The 22,046-nt window shown below is 37.9% G+C and overlaps 3 protein-coding genes across 3 annotated transcripts in view; 2 read left to right on the forward strand and 1 right to left on the reverse strand.

Annotated features, from left to right (window-relative positions):
- cnot9 (CCR4-NOT transcription complex subunit 9) overlaps positions 1 to 3,272 on the forward strand; it is an 11,007-nt gene extending 7,735 nt beyond the window's left edge. Inside the window, exon 8 of the mRNA XM_017430109.3 lies at positions 1,401 to 3,272. Coding sequence (XP_017285598.1) covers positions 1,401 to 1,569 — 169 coding nt within the window. The 3' untranslated portion in view covers positions 1,570 to 3,272. The remainder of the gene's footprint in view (positions 1 to 1,400) is intronic.
- LOC108244131 (NLR family CARD domain-containing protein 3) overlaps positions 1 to 22,046 on the reverse strand; it is a 1,204,881-nt gene that overhangs the window by 45,843 nt on the left and 1,136,992 nt on the right. The gene's annotated exons all lie outside the window — the stretch shown is intronic.
- The window catches only part of plcd4a (phospholipase C, delta 4a), a 39,884-nt gene continuing 23,561 nt past the window's right edge, over positions 5,724 to 22,046 (forward strand). Inside the window, exons 1-10 of the mRNA XM_017430023.3 lie at positions 5,724 to 5,936; positions 10,023 to 10,070; positions 12,479 to 12,637; positions 12,952 to 13,180; positions 13,344 to 13,473; positions 13,558 to 13,789; positions 14,266 to 14,467; positions 16,830 to 16,974; positions 17,413 to 17,565; positions 19,964 to 20,131. Coding sequence (XP_017285512.1) covers positions 10,046 to 10,070; positions 12,479 to 12,637; positions 12,952 to 13,180; positions 13,344 to 13,473; positions 13,558 to 13,789; positions 14,266 to 14,467; positions 16,830 to 16,974; positions 17,413 to 17,565; positions 19,964 to 20,131 — 1,443 coding nt within the window. The 5' untranslated portion in view covers positions 5,724 to 5,936; positions 10,023 to 10,045. The remainder of the gene's footprint in view (positions 5,937 to 10,022; positions 10,071 to 12,478; positions 12,638 to 12,951; positions 13,181 to 13,343; positions 13,474 to 13,557; positions 13,790 to 14,265; positions 14,468 to 16,829; positions 16,975 to 17,412; positions 17,566 to 19,963; positions 20,132 to 22,046) is intronic.

Genomic DNA, 22,046 nt, shown 5'->3' on the forward strand with positions numbered 1-22,046 from the left:
ACACCAACACAACAAACCTCTTCTATCACTTAAAGAAGAACCACGAAAAAGAATATTTAACAATCCAAAAAGTGCAAGGTCAAACAAGTTGTAAAAGAGCCGGGGAAAGTTGCAAAAAGTGAAACTATAGCCGGCCGAAGATAATCGTCTGTTGTCATTTGATACTGTTACGTCGTAACAGGTACATATATTGCTGCACTAAAATGCAGCGGATCTCATTTGTGAAAATTCAGTTAAATGTCACTTTGAAATAAAGTTTGAAAAAGGTAAGAAATTAGATTATTTTTTTCATATTTTTCAGAGAATAACTGACAACGTACGTAAATGGGGTATATAGTGATATATATCGTTACCGTGATATAAAATTATTCATATCATGATATAGAATTTTTTCCATATCGCCCAGCACTAATTCAAAGTATAAAATGAAAGTTTGATGTTGTCAATTGTATTCACCCCCTTTGCTTTGAAGCTCTATCTGTTACCTTTATAATTAATTAAATAAGAGCTACCTGTGAGCAAGAGACAGCATGAAGACCAAGGAACTCTACACAGGTTAGAGAGAAAGTTGTGAAGAAGTACAGATCAAGCTTGAGTTGCTAAAAAAATGGCTGAAGATAACCCTGATGGTAGGATCTGTTCATAAGATCACTATAAGCTTCACAGAGCTGAGCATGGAAGAGTGGCAGGAAAAACAAACATTGCTTAAAAAAACAATTAAATAAAGGCGAACTGTTTGGATTTTCTTCCCCAAACATGTGGAATACACTGTGGTCAGACGAGACCAAACCTTTAGTCCATCAAGCACAACACCGTGTCTGTCAAAAGTTAAACACCTCTTGTCCTGCTTAGAACACCATCCCCACAGTGAAGCATGGTGGTAGGAGCATCATGCTGTGGGGATGGTTTTTCATCAACGGGCTGGGAAACTGGTCAGAGTTGGAGGAGAGATAGGTAATGTACTTACCATTTTTCAGTATTATGTTTTTAAAATTTATTCAACACAAGTTGTTTTTTTTTCTTCGTTTAACTTCATTAATCTAAAGAATTTAAGTATGTCCATTACTTTTAATTAAATTAAAATAAATTTTAATTCCATGTTGGTAAGGAACAAAATGGAAAGAATTCCAAGAGAACTGTTATCTATTTTTTACATAGGTTTAGTTCTAATATGAAGAGCATAATATGCAAGTACATTTAAATAGTACTCTTTGAGTCCTATAAAGAAGTGATATTGTTGCATTTAAACAGTCTGAAGAAGTATAAGGGGGCCCTCTTCTGGTGCAGATGGGTATCACAGTGATCAGTAATGACATCCACATGAGCTAAAGAATCAGTTGTTTGTCCAGTTTTTAGTGGAAAGTATTTATGCAGTGTATCTGTCTGTTTTTGTTGTACAGAGCCAGAGAAGCTTTGCGGCAGTGCCTTCCCGACCAGCTCAAAGATACCACTTTTGCTCAGGTGCTGAAGGATGACACAACCACCAAACGCTGGCTGGCCCAGCTGGTGAAGAACCTGCAAGAGGGCCAAGTCACTGACGCCCGAGGGATTCCTCTCCCCCAGCAGTGACCACGTGCTCACCCTCTGTTCCTGCTCCACGCACACCCCGAGAAACACCAGCAAGAAACTGCCAAACAATGAACCTTTAAACATGAATACAAAGTCTGCAAGCACAGTTTTATGAATTTTGTAACGACAAAGCTGCAGCCTGCAGTGTCTGAGACATTGGTTTTCACTGCATCGCCTCATGGTCCTGGTCAGATTTCAGTATCTGTACGATGTTGGACAAAACAGCTTCAGCACATTTGTTCTGCTGATGTAACACTGCCACGTACATCTTAAATGAGAGACCTGTCTCCTAATAAACTGGTGGGATGTACCCAGAAATGTGTGTGACTGGATTTAAAGTACTCCGACAACACAGTGAATGAACACGTTTAAACGTAAATGAATTTCTGAAGAATATTTGAAGTGTGTCAATGCAGCTACTGCTGAAAATTCCAACATCCGTCAACTTTTTTCTCTAAAGCCCAAAAGTAAATTGGAACTTAGTTTTGTGGCAATCTAAACTGACGAAATGCTGCCGCTTATATGTAAAACCTGTAAATGAGGTGTTAAAAAAAAAAATTAAAAAAATTGTTTAAGCTGCTGCCTTAAGGTCACCATGGTAGCCACACACCTGTGGCACTATGAATAAGACAGGCAGACAAAAACACAGCAAAAAGTAAGCCTCAGAAAAACAGTCACTGAAAACTAAAGGTCACGTTGAAAATCTTCCTGAGAAGGAGAGAGAAAACTAAGTCTTATGTCTGCAGGGGGCACACTGGGTGAAAAAAGACAAGACCACCTACACTTTGTAAGAGGAGTAATGTTTGTGGAAGTAAGAGTTTGCAAAAAGTTTGGAAAGCTTAGACAGCTTATGTTGAGGTGTGTGATTTGCATGGACAAAGCAACTGTAGGGCCATACCCCCGATATAAAAGTCCCACCTACACACCCTCATAACTGGTTAACAGGCTGGTACATTGTCCAGCACAGTGAAATGTGTCACTTTTAGGCCTAAATAACTAATTGAAATGAAATGGAGTTTTTCATGTTTATTTGAACATACAGGAGCAAAAACTTCATCAGATAACAAAAATCAATACCTAAAAATAATTATGAGGTATATTTTTATTTTTTAGTCAGGAAAATGTTCCATTTGTTTACATGTAGGGGTGAGACTTAAAAGTGTATTGCGACCAGCCACTAAGGAGCACCCATTCTTTGTGACCTCCACTTCCAGTTTCTGGTCTTGTCCTTATGATATATGTTGATGGTGTGACATTATTACTTTGTTAATTAAACATTTTAGGGTAAAACCTTCAAAATCATAGAACCTTAACCACACGTCTAAAAACTGTTAGATATTAAAAAGCCAATTCAAGTCAAGTCAAATTTATTTATATAGCACTTTTCAGCAACAAGGTGGTTCAAAGTGCTTGTTCAGTTCATTCAATCATTCAAGTCCAACTGTGACCTGTTTAAACTTTAAATGATGTTTGTACTGTGAAGTATGTTTGAACTATAGAGCTCTGTAAATGTCATCTAGGCACGCTATACATGTTTGAGCCACTTAGTTAATGTAGGTTTTTCCAAGTTTGTCCAAAGCTGTGAGAGGAGTTGTGAATAAAAAGAAGTGATGGGAACAGAAGCATAGTAGGTGATCGTTTTGGAATGTGACTGTTTTAATGCTTATGCACTGAACCCTTAATTAAAGAATCAGGACAACTCAGCCACATGAAAAGGCCTTTTTCCTCTTTGTATGTTCCGTCTGTGTGCTAACACATAATTATGATGGCCAAACCTGCAGCATATAAAGTAACAGAGGTCTGGAAAGCTCACTTATGAAACACACATTTTCCAAGTTTTTGTTTTCCTTAGCTTTCTTGTTTTTCTGACCAGATGGAGGCACCAAAGCGCTACTGTACAGGAGGGCTTCAAAATGGGTTGACTACCATTTGATAAAACTGCTAAATTATTTCTTCCAAATAAACAAAGTGAATCCTTGTCTAGTGCTCATATTAAGTTTTAGGAGAAAAGCACAATACTGGTTAGTATTAATAGCACACTGTCTTTTAAAGTCATTTATTTTTTTGGAAAGTTCATTCTCCAATGTGACAGAGAAGGTTGAAGCAAAACGAGGGAATTTTGTGCCTTAAAGATTTTGAAACCTAAAAAAATGCTCCAAGAATAAATGTCTCTTTTGCTCAAACTATTGTTTTCGTGTCAAAGGTTTCTTGGACTTTTACTACTTCAGCATCAGCTTATTTTTTCATTCATATATATATATATATATATATATATATAATCTACTGCTATATAATCTATATATAATCTACTCAGGACATCACAGCGATGTTTTTTGTACCTATTAAAATCTTTGAAATATTTGCATTTCAAATGGAAAAAAAAATCATTGAAATAATTGGAAAACTAGCTTTTTAACAACTACTATAGCATACTTGCTTTATTTTTAGCTTTTAGCTACTGTCTTGTTTATTTTAGCTTTTAGCTACTCTTGTTAATTTTGGTATTTAGCTACTGTTTTGCTAAATAGCTTTTAATTAATGTTTTGCTTGTTTTGGCTTTTAGCTACTGTTTTTTTTTATTATAGCTTTTAGCTATAATCAAATAAATTGATTATAAAATCATTTTTTATAAAAATCTGATTCTGTTATCTTTAACACCTCAGTCTTAGCTTCATAGAAAATGCTAATTCTCTAGTTTCAGATTTTTTTTCCATAAAAGCTTTATCAGCATGTCTGGTATAAATGATGAATTGTCCTAATTTCGAGGTCACTGCTGGTTGCTCTTGTTTGGTGTTTGAGATGATCATGTGAGAGAGGAAGAGAGAACGTTCATTTTAGTCTTGGCTCAGGCTGTGAAATTCGATGTGGTAAGCTGAGCTAAAGCTGTGGATTATTGATGATGCTGAACTTTAGCAGGGAACACAGGTAAAGTCAGCTGAGATAAGTATTTTATTTTAATTGAACTAATGAGTGTATTTGAGGGGGATAAAGTTGTTAACTTTGAAAGCCTTTAATGTAACGAGTTCAGTGGGTGTCTGGAAGCAGAAAGTTGTCTTGGTCAGTCCCCATGTTGCTGTCCTCACAAACTTGCTGCTAAACTGACCTGATCAATATTTGATGAGCAGCTCTCAGTAACTTTAGATGGCTGTCTTTGTGCTGGAGTTCCGCTGGTTTTCCTCTTGGCACAAAGAAACGGTGGTGGTCCCGAGCCAAATACCAAACTGGCGGGCTCAGTGTGATCATCAACCAGAAAACACGTGGAATGACAGCAGACTGTTTTGGAAAGTGCCTGCTGACTTTGCTCGACATAACACTGACACAATTTTAACATCTTTATTTAATGAGTTTTAAAGTGAGGAAAAAATGTTAAAGTGGAGAAGTCTGCTCTACAGTTCTAAAACTAAAACTAGAAAGATTCTAAAGAAATTCTAAAAGGGTGCCAATGTAACTACTGCCACAAACTATTTAAGGTATTAACTGCAAAGTATGAAAGAAAATATAAAAGAAGGTTATCTCGAATTTTATCAAATAGTGCCGTTTGGTATACAACCTATGCCACACACATTAAATACCAGTAGTACAAACTTAAATAACTTAAATAATAAAATCTGACATAAACAAGCAAATTTGCCAAACTCTTAACCCTAATCCTAGTTTAAAGTTGGCTCTTTTTCTGCCCCATAACAGATAAATACAAATTTTAAATACCTTGAATATAAGGTTCTTTTTTGTTTTGCCCCTTTTAAGTTTCATTAACCATTATATTATTTTTTTTGTATTTAGGACAGTTTCTTTTTTTTTTTTTGTAACACTAAAGGCTAAATGTGCCATATTGTCTTGACCCCAACTTTGGGAACCACTGCTCTAAAAGGTTCACTGCTGTTGCTTAAGTAACCACAACATGAAACATTCTCCACTACAGTTTCTATAGCAGTTCTTAAAATATTCTCCATTGCATGTTTGATTTGAGTAGTTTCCATTTCGAGCCAAAACTGTAATTTGCCTAAACCCCTCATCTTTTGGTTTATTTGGCTTCACATCACAGTTCAGCTTTTGACAGTTAATTAAATTATTTAACTTGTAAATATCTGGAAGTAAAATGTCCTGTGAGTACTGAAGGGATCCTGAGTACCACCAGTTGTACTTGTGAAAGAGTTTGAGAACCATGTCAGAAGAGGTAAATAGCTGCAACAGGACTAAAAAGATCAAGATGGAGAGAGAAAGAGAAGAAGGGGGAGGGCGGTGTAAATGACTCGGGCTTCAGTTAGTGGTGGCTTTTATCGCAGCATCGTGGTGTACAGACACAGCAGTGTGTCAGACTGAGCCACATGATCAGATACCAGGACTTAGAGATGATCCTCCAACAGGTCAGATGCATCTTCATCCTTCAAATATTTCCTTTCTTCTTTTCCTGTTGTTCTGCTTTGGTCTTACAGATCTCATTGACTTGATATTGACTGTGCTGTTTATTGAACGATTAAATTCTTCCTTATATCTGTATTAGTCCTTGAAGATTTTATGAGCAACAGTAGCATCAAATAGATACTGCTGTCAAAATAAAATGCTGTATTTTATTTTTTTAATTCCTTGTTGGCACTGCAATAGATTGAGTTGCACTGGTATGAGTTATATTATTATATGAGATGGAATTAACTGAATTGAACTGGGATTATTTGCTTTATTTTGTTTCATGCCCTATGATTGTTTTGGTTATGAATTGGTTAAATATACAGTAAATGAGCTGAACTGAAATACAACTGGTTCAGAAAGTATTTAGACCCCTTTCACTGTTTGCAGTTTAGTTATGTTGCAGCCTGATCCTGCAGTCCTTATCGCTCAGTGTCTAGGGCGAAAGTGGAGCTATGTTTTTGCCTGTATTCGCTATTAGCAAAATATCTCATAAATCAATGGACAGATTTGAATAAAACTGTCAAAGAGTAACCATTGAATGAACATCTAAAACTAATTATCTTTTGGAGTCAGATCCAATAAAGATAGCTCCCATTGCTAAGCAATATTAGCAAACACAAAAATGTCTATGACCCAGTAAATTTTACAGATACTGAGACGAAATTTGGTGTGTTACTATAAATGCTTAATGAACAAGTGAAATCTGTTTTTGAAAATTTGCCAAAGATTGTTGGAGTCAACCATGTCTGTTTGGTAGCAAAATATCTCACAAACCAATATATGGAGTTTAATAAATCTTTCAAAAAAACAAGTTTTTGCTGTACACCTAAAAGTGATTAAATTTTGGAGTCAACACAATTCAATATGGCCACTACAGCCAAATGACTTTACAAAACTTACAAAAAGTAAGATTTTGGTGCAGTATAGTGGAGAGTCACTCCAACACATATTCTGAGTTCTAAAAATTATTAAAGATATTTGAATAAAACTTACATTTTAACTGTTAGCGTCAGCCCTATTTGTCTGTTAGCAAAGTTTCTCATAAACCACTGGACTGATTTTCTGGAAATTCCCAGTAATTATTTTATAAACATCTACAACTGATCGATTTTTGAAGTTACCCCAATTCAAGATGGCTGTCACAGCTATTCAATATAAGCCAACACTAAAATGTCTGTACCTCAGTAGGTTTTACAGATTTTATTAAAATTTGGTGTGGTAGTAGCTGAGAATCATCCTCAACACATACTCTAAGCACTAACACATCCCTTAAGATCTGCCTGTGGCAGGTGGGTGAGGCGGCATTTTTGAATTAAAACTCTGGCATGAAAGGCAGCAGACGGTACTCATTCCTTAAAGAATACTAGAATTGGAAGTTAAATTGATTTTTTCACATTAATCTGAACCCAGTACTCCAAAGTAAACATTACATTTTTTATAGTATTTTCAAAAATTTATTACAATACAAAATAGAAATATGACATTTTGATGAGCATTCAGATTGTTTATTTAGTCCTGAGTTGATGCACCTCTGGCAGCGGTTACAGCCTTGAGTCTTTTTGGGTTTGATTCAACAAGGTTTGCCCATGTTGATTGGGGGAGTTTCTTACATTTTATTTTGTAAATCTTCTAAAGGGCAGTCTGACTGAATGGTGACCATTTTTAGGTGTTTAAAAGGGTTCAGGTCATGGTTCTGGCTAGTCCACGCTAGGACATACATACTTGTCCCTTAGCTACTCCTGTGTTGATCTCATTGTCATGTTGGAAGGGAAACGTTTTGTCCAGTCTGAGGCCCTGAGTTCTGTGCTCCATTCTTTCAACCCTGACCAGTGTCCCAGTCTCTGCTGCTGAAAAGCTGAGACTGGGACACTGAGACTGCTGCCACCACTGTGCTTTACTGTAGGGATTGTGTTGGCCAGATGATAAGTAGTTTTGCAAAGGCATACTGTTTGAAATTTAGGCCAAACAGTTCAGTCTTGCTTTCATCAGACCAGAGAATCTTGTTCCTTATAGTCTGAGAGCCCTTCAGGCTGCTTTGAGCTGTTTTGCTCTGAGGAGAGGCTTCCACCAAATTCCTCGGCAATAAAGTCCAAATCAGTGGAGGTCTGCAGTTTTGGTTCTAGAACTTAATCCCCTCTCCTCACAGAATCTCTGAAACTTAGTCAAAGTAACCATCAGGTTCTTGGTCACCTCTCTCACTAAGACCCTTCTCCCTTGACTGGTCAGTGTGGCCAGGAGATCAGCTTTTGGAAGAGTTTTTTTCTTCCCAAACATCTTCCATTTAAGTTACAGAGGCCACTGTGCTCTTGGGAAGCTTCAGGGCAGCAGAAAGTTTTTTTTTCCTCTGCCTTGGAATAATCCTGTCTCTGAGCTCTGCAGTCAGTTCTTTGATTTCAAAGTTTGGCTTTTCCTCTAATGTCGGCTACGAGAACTTTAATTGAGTGGGGTGTGTCTTCTTAAATCATGTCCAATCGGTTTAATTGACCAAAGGCAATTAAAAAAAAAATCTAAACTAAGTATTAGGCTGCAATATAAAATTGCAAAATGTGAAGGGGGTCTGAATACTTTTTGAACCCACTGTATATTAATCATCGCAGTGGCTTTAAGTGACACAAACACCCAAGCTGAGTTTATACATAATTTGATTCAAATGGTTTTAGACTTGTATTGTTTATTGGTCTTTATTGTTGCTGTATGATGTATTGTAGTTAAGCCTGAGCTCAACAGAAACATTATTGAGGTCAAACCCAACCTGGTTTGGTTCAGACACTGTTTAGGGATGGAAACTAGATGGTTAAAACGTGAGCTAAAATTGTGCAGATGGTGTACTGAAGTCATGAGTGGAACATATCAGGGATTTGGGAAGATTAGTTGACTCAGGCAGCTCAACAAAGCGACACAATGAAAGTGCAGGATAGCAGAAAGTGCAGCGACAGGAGAATACAGAAGAAAAACAGCACTGAGATAAGCAGGCAGAACCATGTGATATCCAGATAGGCTGGAGGGCTGAATAATGTTCTGCTGTTGTTCAGTTCTGTGGGGATGCAGCCAAAGATGAACATAAAATGATACTAAATTACTACAAAGACTCACAAAATGACAAAAAAAGAAGCTCAGGACCAAAGCCTTTGCTAACTTGTTGAGGACAGAAAGATGTCCACAAAAAATTTATCTCATCTTGCAAAATCATTGCAAAACTCCAGCATAACTGTGGTGATTCTGGTGTGGCTTCTACAACAAGGTAAAGAAAAAAGCATGACAACAATGGAGAGTAAAGGGAGCAGCAGGAAGAGAGGTGAATCCTTGGATGTCCTCCACAACCAACTCAATTTAAGATGGCCAACACAGCCAACTCAATTTAGGAAATCCAGAAATGGCTATAATGCTGCAATTTTTACAGATTTTGAGATAACATTTTTGTAGTTGTAGCTAAGAGTCATCCACAACAGATACTCCAATCTCTCTGCATTGTGCAAGACTTTTGCTTAAAACTTCATTAATTATAGGCATAAATCCTGTTTGTCTGTTAGCTAAATATCTCATAAACTACAAGACAGATTTTAGTGAAACTCTCAGAAAGTAATCATTGGCTGTACCTCTACAACTGATTTTTTTAACTGATTTTTAAAGTCAATTCAATTCAAGTTTCTGCCACTGCTAATTGATATTAGTCAACACAAAAAAGGCTATGACTCAGTCACATCTATAGATGTTAAGCTCAATTTTGATGTTGTAGCAGCCAATCATTCACAACAAATACATCTTGCAAGTTCTTACAATATTGCATTAGATCTTGCATAACACCATTTTAAAGAAATGATCAAAACAGCTACAACTTTATCATTTCTCAACATAAGATGATCTTAGTTTAAAATTCTGCCATGAAAGGTGACAGGTGATATGCATCTATTCAAGGAATGCCAGGTCTGTAATTTTACTGTAGGTTTTTTCAAGTTATAGATTTAATTCAGCCTTTTTATCCTGGTCTTTAAGTGAAATCTGGTTTTCACTAACATCAGCTGTTGTTATGTTCTGCTCCTTAGATGTCATCATAAGAAAACAACACATGGCTTCTATGGGGAGTGACATCCGTAAGTTAAGTCAAACTGTTTTATATGTTGGATTAATTAAAATGTTACAAACCCATTTCCAAAGAAGTTGGGAAGTTTTGAAAAATGCAAATAAAAACAGAATGCATTGATTGGCAATTCTCATAAACCCATATTTTATTCACAATGAAATATAGTAAACATAACAAATGTTTAAACCAAAAAAAAGTACAATTTTTAGGAAAGCATGAGGGAATTTTGAATTTGATGCCAGCAACACATAACACAAATCATTTTCTGTTATCAGCTTACAGTTCAAAAGCCTGCCACTTTCTTTCTGCTCTCAGTGAAGGAGGATGCGTTTTCTCTGTCTCCCGTACCCTCCCTTCTCTGCCCTGCTTCAGCTCTGTGTCTTGTCTTTTCCTTTGGAGCCTCTCTTTGCATATATCCAAAATTTGTGAATTATGGATTTGGTCAGCTGGTCTCTCAATGCAATTGATCAAATTTTCTCAACGAGAAGACAGGGTTTTTGGGGAACCCTCAGTTGAGGATGTCGAAGATGTCTACACAATTGGACTTTCGATAACAGGCTTTCTGCTTTTTGGAGTTGGCGGTTAACTGGCATATTGAGAAATTCAGAAAACCTTGGCAGCTGTTCTGGCCACTGTGAGGGTGCCAGGCATGTGTGATGAAATCTGCAGAGCGATCAATACTCAGACTACGATGTTACGTGAGCAGATTCGCAGACTGGATGCGATCCTTTCACAGGATTGCAGGCTATATGTGATTCCTGGACTCGGGGATGGAATGGGATAAATCTTGAAGAAAGTTGTTCGCTCGGATCTGGCAGAATAGACCTGGAATTTGGCTGTTTGAATTCGCCTTTGAGAAACACCAGCGAGACTTTGAAGGCAGATGGAAAATAAGAGCCGGTCTCCACAGTTACTAGATTTTTACAGACTGTTGTTAAAAGAAGAAGGGATGCTTCACAGTAAGAAATATGGTCCTGGAACAACTTTTTTGAGATGTGTTGCTGCCATTAAATTCAAAATTATCTTATTTGTTTCCTAAAATGGTACAATATCTTAGTATAAACATGTGATAAATGCACTATGTTCCACTGTGAATAAAATATGACTGTATAAGATTTCCAAATCAATGTATTCTGTTTTTATTCACATTTTACACAACGTCCCAATTTTTTTGGAATTGGGGTTGTAAATTTCAGACAAAATGTTTGAATTTTTAAGATTTCACTCACTTACAACCAGGGGTGTAAATTAGCACCCGCCACCGACCAAATGCGCGTAAATATTTGAAGTGGCGGGTGAATTTGATCAACGTACATGCCACTGTGGCGGGTTGGCAATTTGAACAGAAAAGGTGTTATTTGTCCTCTTGACATATAGGGGGCAGCAATGTGCTCGAGTTGCTGCTAAATGCAAGAAGGAGAAAAGTTTAGCAGACACTCTTTACCAGTTGGTGGCGGTATTGATTCCTTTAGTTGTTTACCAACCACCAATAAAAATCAAGAAGAAGAAGAAAAATAAATTTGAGGAGTAGCATTAGCAATGTGGCGGAACATTTCGGGAGTTAAGTGGGTGGCAGACAACAAAAATGTTTTTCAAGAGTAGTCGAGGGAAGAACCGAAAATTAAACAATGTTTTTTTTTAACTAAATCAATGACGTCATGACGTTGGTCAGTGTGCGTTTGCGCCTACGGCCGGTGTTCTGACGATCTGTGCTTCCTCGTCAGATTTTCCTACTGTAGCACGGATAAACAGCTACATATGTCTAACGGTCGGTGCTACCCGTCAAAAACTGCTATCGTCATGTTTACAAACCGAAAACTATAGCGGTTCGTGTTAATGTTAAATATCATCGGATACTGAAGTGGAAGCTTGGGAGTTATGCTTAGCATAGCATTGGAACAATTTATATCCATGACGAAAACCTTTCTAAAACCACAAAAATTGCTTCCTTCATCAGAATATCCTACTTGTTATATATAAGCGGGTAGCACAAATAGATCTGTGCATTAAAAGCAGCAAGTGTCTGAAAAACATTACAACTTACATACAAAAACTTACAAAAGCACAACAGAAATACTTCAAAAACACTCCACAGAAATAAATTTCACTTGTCTGATTTTTTATGTAAAGATATGCATCTTTTAATGGTTTAAAATAAAAAAAAAACAGTTATTTCCATGCATTGTCCAGAAAGAGGTGTTGTTCAGCTTGTAGGGCACCACAACTGCTTCCACCCACCTCCATCATCATCGTCATATGAAATAACTTTTTGTCACAACAATAAATAGTGGCTGGTAAAATATTTGAGTGCCTGGTAAAAAAAATTTAATTTCCACCCCTGCTTACAACACTTCTCTCTATGTGGATGTTCGGGAAAGGATCATCAGAAAATTAGCATTTTTTGTTGACCTGTTTTAGGGATTCAGGGAGATGATAACCTCCAGTCGATGCTGCTGGGGACATTGATGCGGAAAATCAAGTCTCGCTCCTGGAAAAAGCAGCGATACTTCAAGCTGCAGGATGACTGCATGACTATCTGGTATCAGTCTAAAAAGGCTGGGAATGCCCACTGCACGTGTAAGAACATAAAAATTTTGATTATGACAATTTTGATTTGACATATGATTATGTTTTTGCCTATGTCAGTGTGTGTGCATGTGTGTGTGTAATTGTCTGACTGTTTGCAAAAATTCTCATAAACCACTCAATGGATTTAAAAAAAAAAGTTTCAGAAAGTAATTACTACATGTACATCTACAGATGATTAACTTTTGGAGTCAAGCTAATTCAAGATGACCACCACATCTAATCAACTTTAGCAAACCTATAAGTGACTGTAACTAAGGTGGTGGGCAATATGCATTCCTTCAATGAAGAAGTTTTGTATCCAGTTTCAGTGGGCGACGTGGAGGCAGTGAGAGAGGGCCACCAGAGTGAGGTACTTCTCAGCATTGCCAATGAGTTCCCAGCTGACAGATGCTTCACATTGGTGTTTCGTGGTCGAAGGAACAACCTGGACCTGGTGGCCGAGTCAGCCGAGGAGGCCCAGTCCTGGATCAAGGGCATGAGGAAGCTGATTGAGAATTTGGAAAACATGGGAGAGAGGGAAAAACTGGACCAGTATCCTTTTACTTAGAGTTTGTATTCATCAGTGTTTTTGAAAGAGTTAGATTTTGGACCAACCTGTCTCTACATAGGACATTTTAGTAACAAGGTCTTGTGCAGTTCAGAAGATTGTGTCTTCCACTTTCAGCAGCTCCCTTTCTCAAAGAATTGTTCTCAGATGGATCAGTGATTGGTTCAAGAAGGCAGACAAGAACAATGATGGCAGGATGAACTTTAAGGAAGTGCAAGACCTGTTGAAAATGATGAATGTGGACATGAATGAACACCATGCTCTTCATCTTTTCACAGTGAGAACTTTTGAAAGCAAGTAATATCATGTGCAATTAGCATTCAGCACAGAGCAACATTGTATGTTTTATTTTTTCCATCAGATGGCAGATAAATCTCAGACTGGTTCCCTGGAAGATGATGAATTTTTGTTGTTCTACAAGATGTTGACCGAGCGTGAAGATATATTGAGAGTTTTTCAGGAATACTCGACAGATGGTCAGAAGTTGTCCCAGAGTGACCTGGAGGAATTCCTGAGAGAAGAGCAGTTGGAAGGGGGCAACATTCAGCAACATTCCAATCAGCTCATTGAGTGCTATGAGCCCTCAGATGCAGGTAAATAGCTTGCTATTTGTCTCTGAAGCCACATGAAAACTAACAGTCTTATTAAATGCCATCTCTTGGCTTTTCTGAAGCTAGTATCCTACTGGGCTGCAACTGTTGGAGACTAGCCAGAGACTAGCTGGAGACTCAAAATTGCAAGAAAATAGGCAAATTTTTCATTGTAGTCAAACTGAATTTTGGTTGTTTGTGACCAAGCAACCAGCGAGTCGTGTGGTTACATTTTGCATGACCAATTTTTGAAAATCATGGTCTATAACAAGACTGCAAGCCTCTGTGACTTACACTTGGAGTCCCAAGCAAATGTTTTGAGACATTTAGGGGACTCCTTTGTGGATGCTATTTGTCAGCTAGTCACCAACATTTGTATCCCAGTGAGGTACTGGCTTTATTTACTGAATAAAGTAGCACTACATGTTACATTCTGGTGATATGTGAGAAGATTCTGACACCATCCTGTTGCCATCCAGCCAAGCTGATGAAGGCCATGACATTCGACGGGTTCTTGATGTACCTGGGCTCATCTGACGGCTCCATCTTTAACCCACAACAGAGAGGCATATTCCAGGACATGAGTCAGCCGCTGTGCCATTACTTCATCTCTTCCTCCCACAACACATATCTCATGGAGGATCAGCTCAGGGGACAAAGCAGTGTGGAGGGATACATCAGGTAGCACATCTGGGTCAAAATATGATGATGGATTATTGTAAAGCTGATGGAAAACCATTGCTAAACTGATAAACTGATTTTTAACAAAATGGGAATATACTAGAGACCCTTTTGGGGAGCAAGTTAAACTTTAGAGGACTAAATTAAACTTACATTTAAAAACAAAGTTTTTTTCTCTACATTTTTTACTCGTGATTTCTCTTCAGTAAAATCCGTTTTACTCTTCTCTTGATGAAAATCAGAACACATCTGAACACAACTCATCATTCATCTGGAATGCATTTACCATTTAGCAATCAAAAACGTGTTCTTTAGAAACATAAACACTCACTGACAAACAAAGTTAGGCATCTAGAAGGAATGACCAGATTTGGACATAATGTTGTCCACATACAGACGAGTGATGGGTATGTCAATCAATTTGCAAGGAGGCAGCATGTCTAGAACAAGCACCAGAGACCATAATTGGTGGCATCATGTGAGGGGCAACAATGTTATCAAGCAGTCAGTAAAAAACACTGAGTGAAGGGCACGAGAAATATTAGACAGCATTACCAGCACTTGACGAAGTTTGATCAGGGTAAAAATGTGGGTTTGGCTGCTATTAACACCAAAGCAGAGATGGCTGCATTTGAAGTGGTGCATTTACCTGGAGGTATGGTCTGATGATGTGTGGTGTTGTATCATGTTCAGCAATAAATGTTGGTTCCACATAATTATGGGTGTAAGCATATAAGGTGGCACCTACTAGAGAGGACCACTCCTGCTAATGTTTTGGAAGGACACACTGGTTGTTCTCTTGGCATCATACTGTGACAAGCTAAAGAGTCTGACTTCTGGTTGGGATTCAGAGGACCCTGACCACACAATATATTGACATCCTGCATCTGCATGTTTTACTCTTTACTCTTGAGACAGCACCCCGGTATAGTCTTTCAACAAAAAAAAACATCTGTTCACTCACAAAATGAATGTCTATGAACTGCCTGTATCATACCTTGGTCTTCTCATGGTCAGCAAGATCCCTTAATCTTTCCCCAAGCAAATATGATTGGGATCAGTTTAGACATTGACTCAGACCCAGAGCCAGATCTCTAGGGCCAATTTCAAAAGTTTCAGGTCCATTTGGTGCAAAATAAGATATTATTGTATGACTCCACTCTACATCAAATCATGCTTGCATCCAGGTCCAGGAGAGTACAACACCCTAATGATATTGAACCATCAGTGTACCTATACTGCCACCTTGATTTAATATTATATTCATTGAAATAAAGTTGTGTGACCTTACAACAAATGCAATTTCATTTCATTTATCACAATTTGTTAAGTAACAGGAAGCAAAAAAAAAAACAAAAAGCAGATAACCAGAAGCAAACAGTAGAATCTGAAAAAAAAAAAAAAACTAGAGAGATTGGGGAGTATATATGCTAGGAGGGGGAATTATTGAGCTAGGACAAGCTGGGCTAATGAACAGATAGGGGTGCCAGGTGCAAGAAAATTTGGGTTAGAGAATGGGCAAGACACACAATGAAAAGACATTAACTGAAAATTGTCATAGTTTTGGTATTTTCAGTTTGTTGTTTTGATTATTGTCTTGTTTCAGTTTAGTTTTTCCTGTTCATGTTTGCTGTCACTATTCACTCCTCCCCAGTCACTCTTTTGCCTTCCTGCCACGCCCATCTACACCTGTCTCTAGTCTTGTTGATTGCTTCACCTGTGTCCGTTTTCCAATCACCTCCTGATTTTAAAAACCCGGCCGTTTCTCTCACACACCACTGGATCATTCCGCTTTGCCTGCTCTTTATCGTTCATCCTCGTCATGCCTTCGCTTCTGGTTTTTGGATTTTGTCTTTGTTAAGTTTTGCTGCCATGTCAGCCTTTTGTTTATTATTTTAAGGAATAAATTAGTTTTCATTATCTTCCCTAATGAGTCTGCGTTCTGGGTTCGCCGCCATATCCCCACTTTCTGACAGAAATATACAAGAAACTATCAGCAATAATGAACACAGATGGCAAAGATAATACAAAAAAAACCCAGACCAAATTCCCAACACTATGACATCATTTCAGCCTTTTCACATGGGTGCTTGTTTTTGTCATTTAGAAAAGGCTTTTCCCTAAAGCTGCTTTGCCTGAATGGATATAGTGCTTTCCATCTCACTCCATGGAGCTTATCTAGGAAAATATGATTTACTGTGACCTATTGTCATATTTCGCCTCCATCATTATGTTTTGTAAAAACAAATTAAATAAAATAAGTGCCAGTGTTAAATGTTTTTGAAAGATTAATTCTTTTTCATTGGTCTAATGTATGGATTAACAGAAGAGAATGAAAGACAGATTTGTCTTCATTGCACAGGGCTCTGAATCGTGGCTGCCGATGTGTAGAAGTGGACTGCTGGGATGGTCCCAATGGAGAGCCCATTGTCTATCATGGACATACTTTCACCTCAAAAATACTCTTCAAAGATGTGGTCATTGCTGTGGGAAATTATGCCTTCAAGGTATTATCATTCATATTGTTTTTTATTGGTTTTGATGTATACTTTTAGCTGCATTGCCTTAAACATAAAGAACATGTTTCAGGACAGAGTCAGTCCATTTCTGTTGAATTACTTGCTTTGTACCTCAAGCTGAAAATCATTAAAATTTTCAGTCCTCATTAGTGAGATTTCTAGCTCTAGGTTTACTACAGGACAGGGATAGAACTGTGCAATGATATCCAAGACATATTCTAAGTGCGCTATGCTGTGTATCAGTGTCTGTGTTCAACAGAAGGTTCTGACCATGTGACCTCTTGTCTGTTCACCTGCTAGTCTTTCAGTCAGACAGGAACAACTCATAAATGTATAGCAGTAGGTGTATTAGTTTGCCTCTATGGTAATACTCCCCAGTGTTAAATTACACCCTCACTGCCTGCTTTTATCTTCTCCCCCCTCCAGGTATCGGAATATCCAGTCATCATGTCCATTGAGAACCACTGCAGCGTTGAGCAACAGAGAGTCATGGCCCAACACCTCAACAACATCCTTGGTGATAAGTTACTTAAAAGTACATTGGATAGCAAGGCTCTAATTGAGTTGCCATCTCCACAGGTGAGCTGTGCAGTCTGAGCCCTGTCTGCTTTGTTGACATTATGGTAACATAATTGGAGAATGGATTTTAGATATTCTTTAGCAATGTTACCTGGAAGTGTCTTGATTATAACAAACTGTACACCAGAATAGGATGATGTCAGTTCTACGATGTATGTGTTCTGACTACTACATGATGCCACTTTTACTGTATCTGTCATACTGTATGTCTGGGATATGGACTCTACAGCAGGATTTGAAGTTCCTGCAAAACATATTTGTTTCATTGACTGTATAAATACAGAAAAGGCTTTTTTAATGCAAATTTGAGCAAACTCCTCAATGTGCATCACATAACACTATCTATTTGCTCTCTTTTTTATAGTCAAGAGTAAAGCTATCACTTTGTCAATACATGAACTGCAAAATACTTACATACATGGCCCACCTACACCAAAACTAGGCATTCAGAGGTAAAATCCTGTTTTGTTGTCTTTGTCAATTAGAAAACAGTAAATTATGCTATTGATTATTTCTTAATTACTGTCCTGTAGTCTTACTAACATCATTAGACAACTTGGTAAGGTTCTCTCCATCATCCAAATGCACTCTCTCCAAGGACCCAAAGTAAAAATAAACTTTCTTACCTTTTGCTTGGAATGCTATCTGGTCCTTGGTGACAGTGCACATGGAAAAGGGTCAGATGAATCTTGTGCAAGCCTGGCATGGCTCGCCATAAATGTTTTGAGTTTTTTATTTCATAATTAAACAAAGAACCTAAGGATTGAGAGCAAGAGATAGTTGTATGGACAATCATAATTAAAGTTTTACATTGTTTGGATAGTCTTGCAATCTAGATCTTTCTCTCTTTGAGAGTAACACTGCAGTCCTTTTATTTCTCTGGTTACCTCTATCGCAAAATAATTCAAAAACATGCATGTTTCAGGCCCAGGCCTCTCTTTAGAAAGACATCTGTGATCTCAGTGGGATTTGCCTGGTTAAATAAAAGTTATTAAATAAATAAAAACAGGACACAAGATTGCACTCAAAGACGTTATCTTTACAGATGAACATGTTTTCCCCAAAATGGTAGACATTCTGAATCCAGTTTTCTTGACGTCACTGTAACAAAACCACTGATAATCAATATCAGTGACTTCAACATTTTTTTGCTAATTTCTAAACACAACCAAGAGTCATTGGAGCAAAGCTATGTCATGATGAGGACTACTTCTTAAAATATAACAAAGATTGCTTTGTTGGAGCATATTTCTTATTTATTCTATTTCTAAGTGTCTCATGTTACGGCGATCTGGTTCCTGCCTTGGTGGTTTATATTTGTAAATGGCCTGCACTTGTATAGCACTTTATCTAGTCCAAGGACCCCAAAGTGCTTCACACTACATTCAGTCATTCACCCATTCATAAACACTTTCACACACTGGTAAGCTACATTGTAGCCACAGCTGCCCTGGGGCAGGTTGACAGAAGTGAGGCTGCCATTACACCGGCACTATCAAACCCTCTGACCTCTTGTGTGTAAGATGTAAATGTGTACAGAGAGTTGGTAAATATCATACAGAAGCCATTCAAAAATATCAACAAATATGGCAGCATATATTTGTTCAATGATGGCATACATTTGAAACAGCAGTTCTAAAAGAACTTTGTCTAAAAGACTTCATGGCCACATTATCTGTCCTTAGTGAACAATATAAACCAACCCAGTTGAACTTTGAGTCACTGCAGACTTAGAAAAAATTTTAAGGGAGCATGGAAGCATGACATATTTCAAGAAATAGAACTAATCATGTAATTAGGCTCCAATGACTCTTGAAGATTGTCACTGCCAGTTGTGGTCAAATATATCATGATATCCATCCATTCATTCATTTGTTTTTGCCTGCTTTTTTTTCCTGGGTCACTGGGAAGCTGGTGCCTAGCTCCAGTGGTTGTTGTGTGAGAGGAAGGGTACGACCTGAACAAGTCCATCACAGGACCACAAAGAAACAAATAGCCATTCACGTTTTGGCATGAAATGATAACTATAAATAAACAAAAAGGTTAATAATTACTGCTTTTCTCACTGGCAAAGGCAGCAGAAATGAAGGTCATCTTCTAATGCATAGTTTGGGCCTGGTGCAAGGTTTGCTTATTCAAGTATTCCCCTTGATCACCCATACCTTCACTTTGTCAGTGTGATAGTGTTAATGCAAAGCAGGAAATGAAAAGTGATTGTTTCTATGATTGTTTTTATTGGTGATTTCACATACACACAAATCTATCTATCTATCTATCTATCTATCTATCTATCTATCTATCTATCTATCTATCTATCTATCTATCTATCTATCTATCTATCTATCTATCTATCTAATTATACTGAACATTAGGATTAGTTTTATTTGACCTCTCTCAGGATCTCAAAGGAAAGATTCTTCTGAAGGCCAAAAAAATGGGTGGTCTTGAGGAGAAGTTCAGTGGGACACTGGGAGACTCTCTGACTGGGGAGGTCAGTGAAGAGGACGAGGCTGCAGAAATAGATGAAGATAACCAACATCGTGAGAGTATCCGTTACAGAGTGAAGGTGGGCATGCATATAAATGTGATGTGGTCCAACCGTTTGGCCTTACTGCAAAAAGACTGTTGATTTTACCTGATTTAGATCCGGGATTCTCTATTTCAGAGATTTTTAAGCTGAAGATGAAATATTGAAGACAAACAGTTTATGTAAACATCTGGTTTCAATTGTATCCTGTATGTGCCCCTCCAGAACATTTTTTTTTATTTCAGAACTGCATTGCATGAAAGAAAGAGTGTATCTTGGGACTTTATAGATTTCCAAATCTTTTACGTACTTACAAAATTTACCCAACACTGGACATAAAGCACAAAAGCTAAAACTGTCTTAATTCATAATTCCAGGAATTTAAAAATAGGAAACTGAACTTTGTTTCTTATTTCTTAAACACATTTCACCTCTCATTCAAAAGGTGTCTTCAGTTCTGATTCAGGTACATAAGTCACTATTGGGACAATCACACTAATAAGGTCATTGAAGTCACCAGGACCCATCACGCCTCTTAAGGGTTGTCTTAGTCATTGTTAGCTTATTTATGTGAGGTTTAGCAGGCACATGTTTCAAAGTGTGAATGGTTGTAAAACCGTCTGGGAAGAAGAGCCAAGGCTGCACTGTAGGTGTTGGATAACTGAAACCAGAGGCCACCTCCTCTGTGTAATTTACTGTTTAACATAGATAGCTTTCTTCACTCCTCTGTGAAGACATCTTTGGCAGTCTCCATAGTGAACTTAAAATGAATGTCAACTGAGTTGATGTGTCTGGTGAAAGCTTTTATGTCTTGGACAGTATATTGGTGTAGCTCCCTAGTAGGTGTTCAGGGCTTTCATTTTTCAATGGAGAAACAAGTATGTAATTGATTCATGTGACTTCAATGTCCCTATGACCTTGGAAAAAATTTTCCAGCTGCCTTTTTTCTCTTTTAACTCTTAGGATTTCAGTGTTTTGAATGACAGGGAATAAACTACAACTTATTTTTTCAATTCATACAATATTACAAGTTTTTGTTGTTGTTGTTCACTGTTTATATGCAGTGTTTCATCTTCCTAAAGCTAGTTTCAGTGATCGAAAGCCCTTTGCCTCTACTTGCTACCAAATTTCCAATGCACTAATTCCTTACAACGCCTCCTGAAGGTGGTTATTCCACAGGAGTGTAGTCCCATATAGCTCAGTCAAGCTGTGCTTGACTCAACTCCATGGATGAAGGCCCAGCCAACATGTGCTTCTATCAGGCCTAATGCCTCAATTTCACAAGTCCAGGCAAAGCATCATAGTCTCTTGGTCTAGTAGCCAATCTAAGGGTTGTTTAATCATGCTTTGTCTGTGCCATCACTCAGAACCACTTTGCTATGTTAGATACTACCTGGGGAAAACAGCCCCCAACAACATGCATAGCTTTTGGGCTTCTTGGGACACTCAAACAGCTGAGTTGAAGTATCTCAGGGTCATGTTCATAAGTGGGAGCTGAACAAAGCAGGAAATGTATAGATAGATCAAGATAATGTTTCAATTTACCTAAGGTCATGAACTATAAGTAATAACTGAAAGAATGAGCTCACAAATACAAGCAACTGAAATACAGTAAGCTTTCTCTGTGTATCTCGATTTAACCTTAAGGATGGGGTTAGGAATTTGGCTATTCAGTAGGAGCTTAGAGGAGAGTCACTGCTCCAGTTACAGGAGTTTGAGCATCTGGTAAGGATGCCTTTTGAACGCCTTCCAAGAAAGGTGTTTTAGACATCTCCTACTGAGAGGGGAATTTGGGACCAACCTAAGGCTTGCTTGAGGGATTATACTGTTTCTCACATCTAGCCTGGGGATGTATTTGAGTCCCTCTGGAGGAGCTTGGAGAAGGTAGTTGGGGAAAGGGATGTCTAGGAATCTTGTGTAAGCTGTTGACCTTGTGGCCCAATAGTGCAAAAGT

This window comes from Kryptolebias marmoratus, linkage group LG23 (assembly GCF_001649575.2).
Source record: "Kryptolebias marmoratus isolate JLee-2015 linkage group LG23, ASM164957v2, whole genome shotgun sequence".
Classification (NCBI taxonomy): domain Eukaryota; kingdom Metazoa; phylum Chordata; class Actinopteri; order Cyprinodontiformes; family Rivulidae; genus Kryptolebias; species Kryptolebias marmoratus.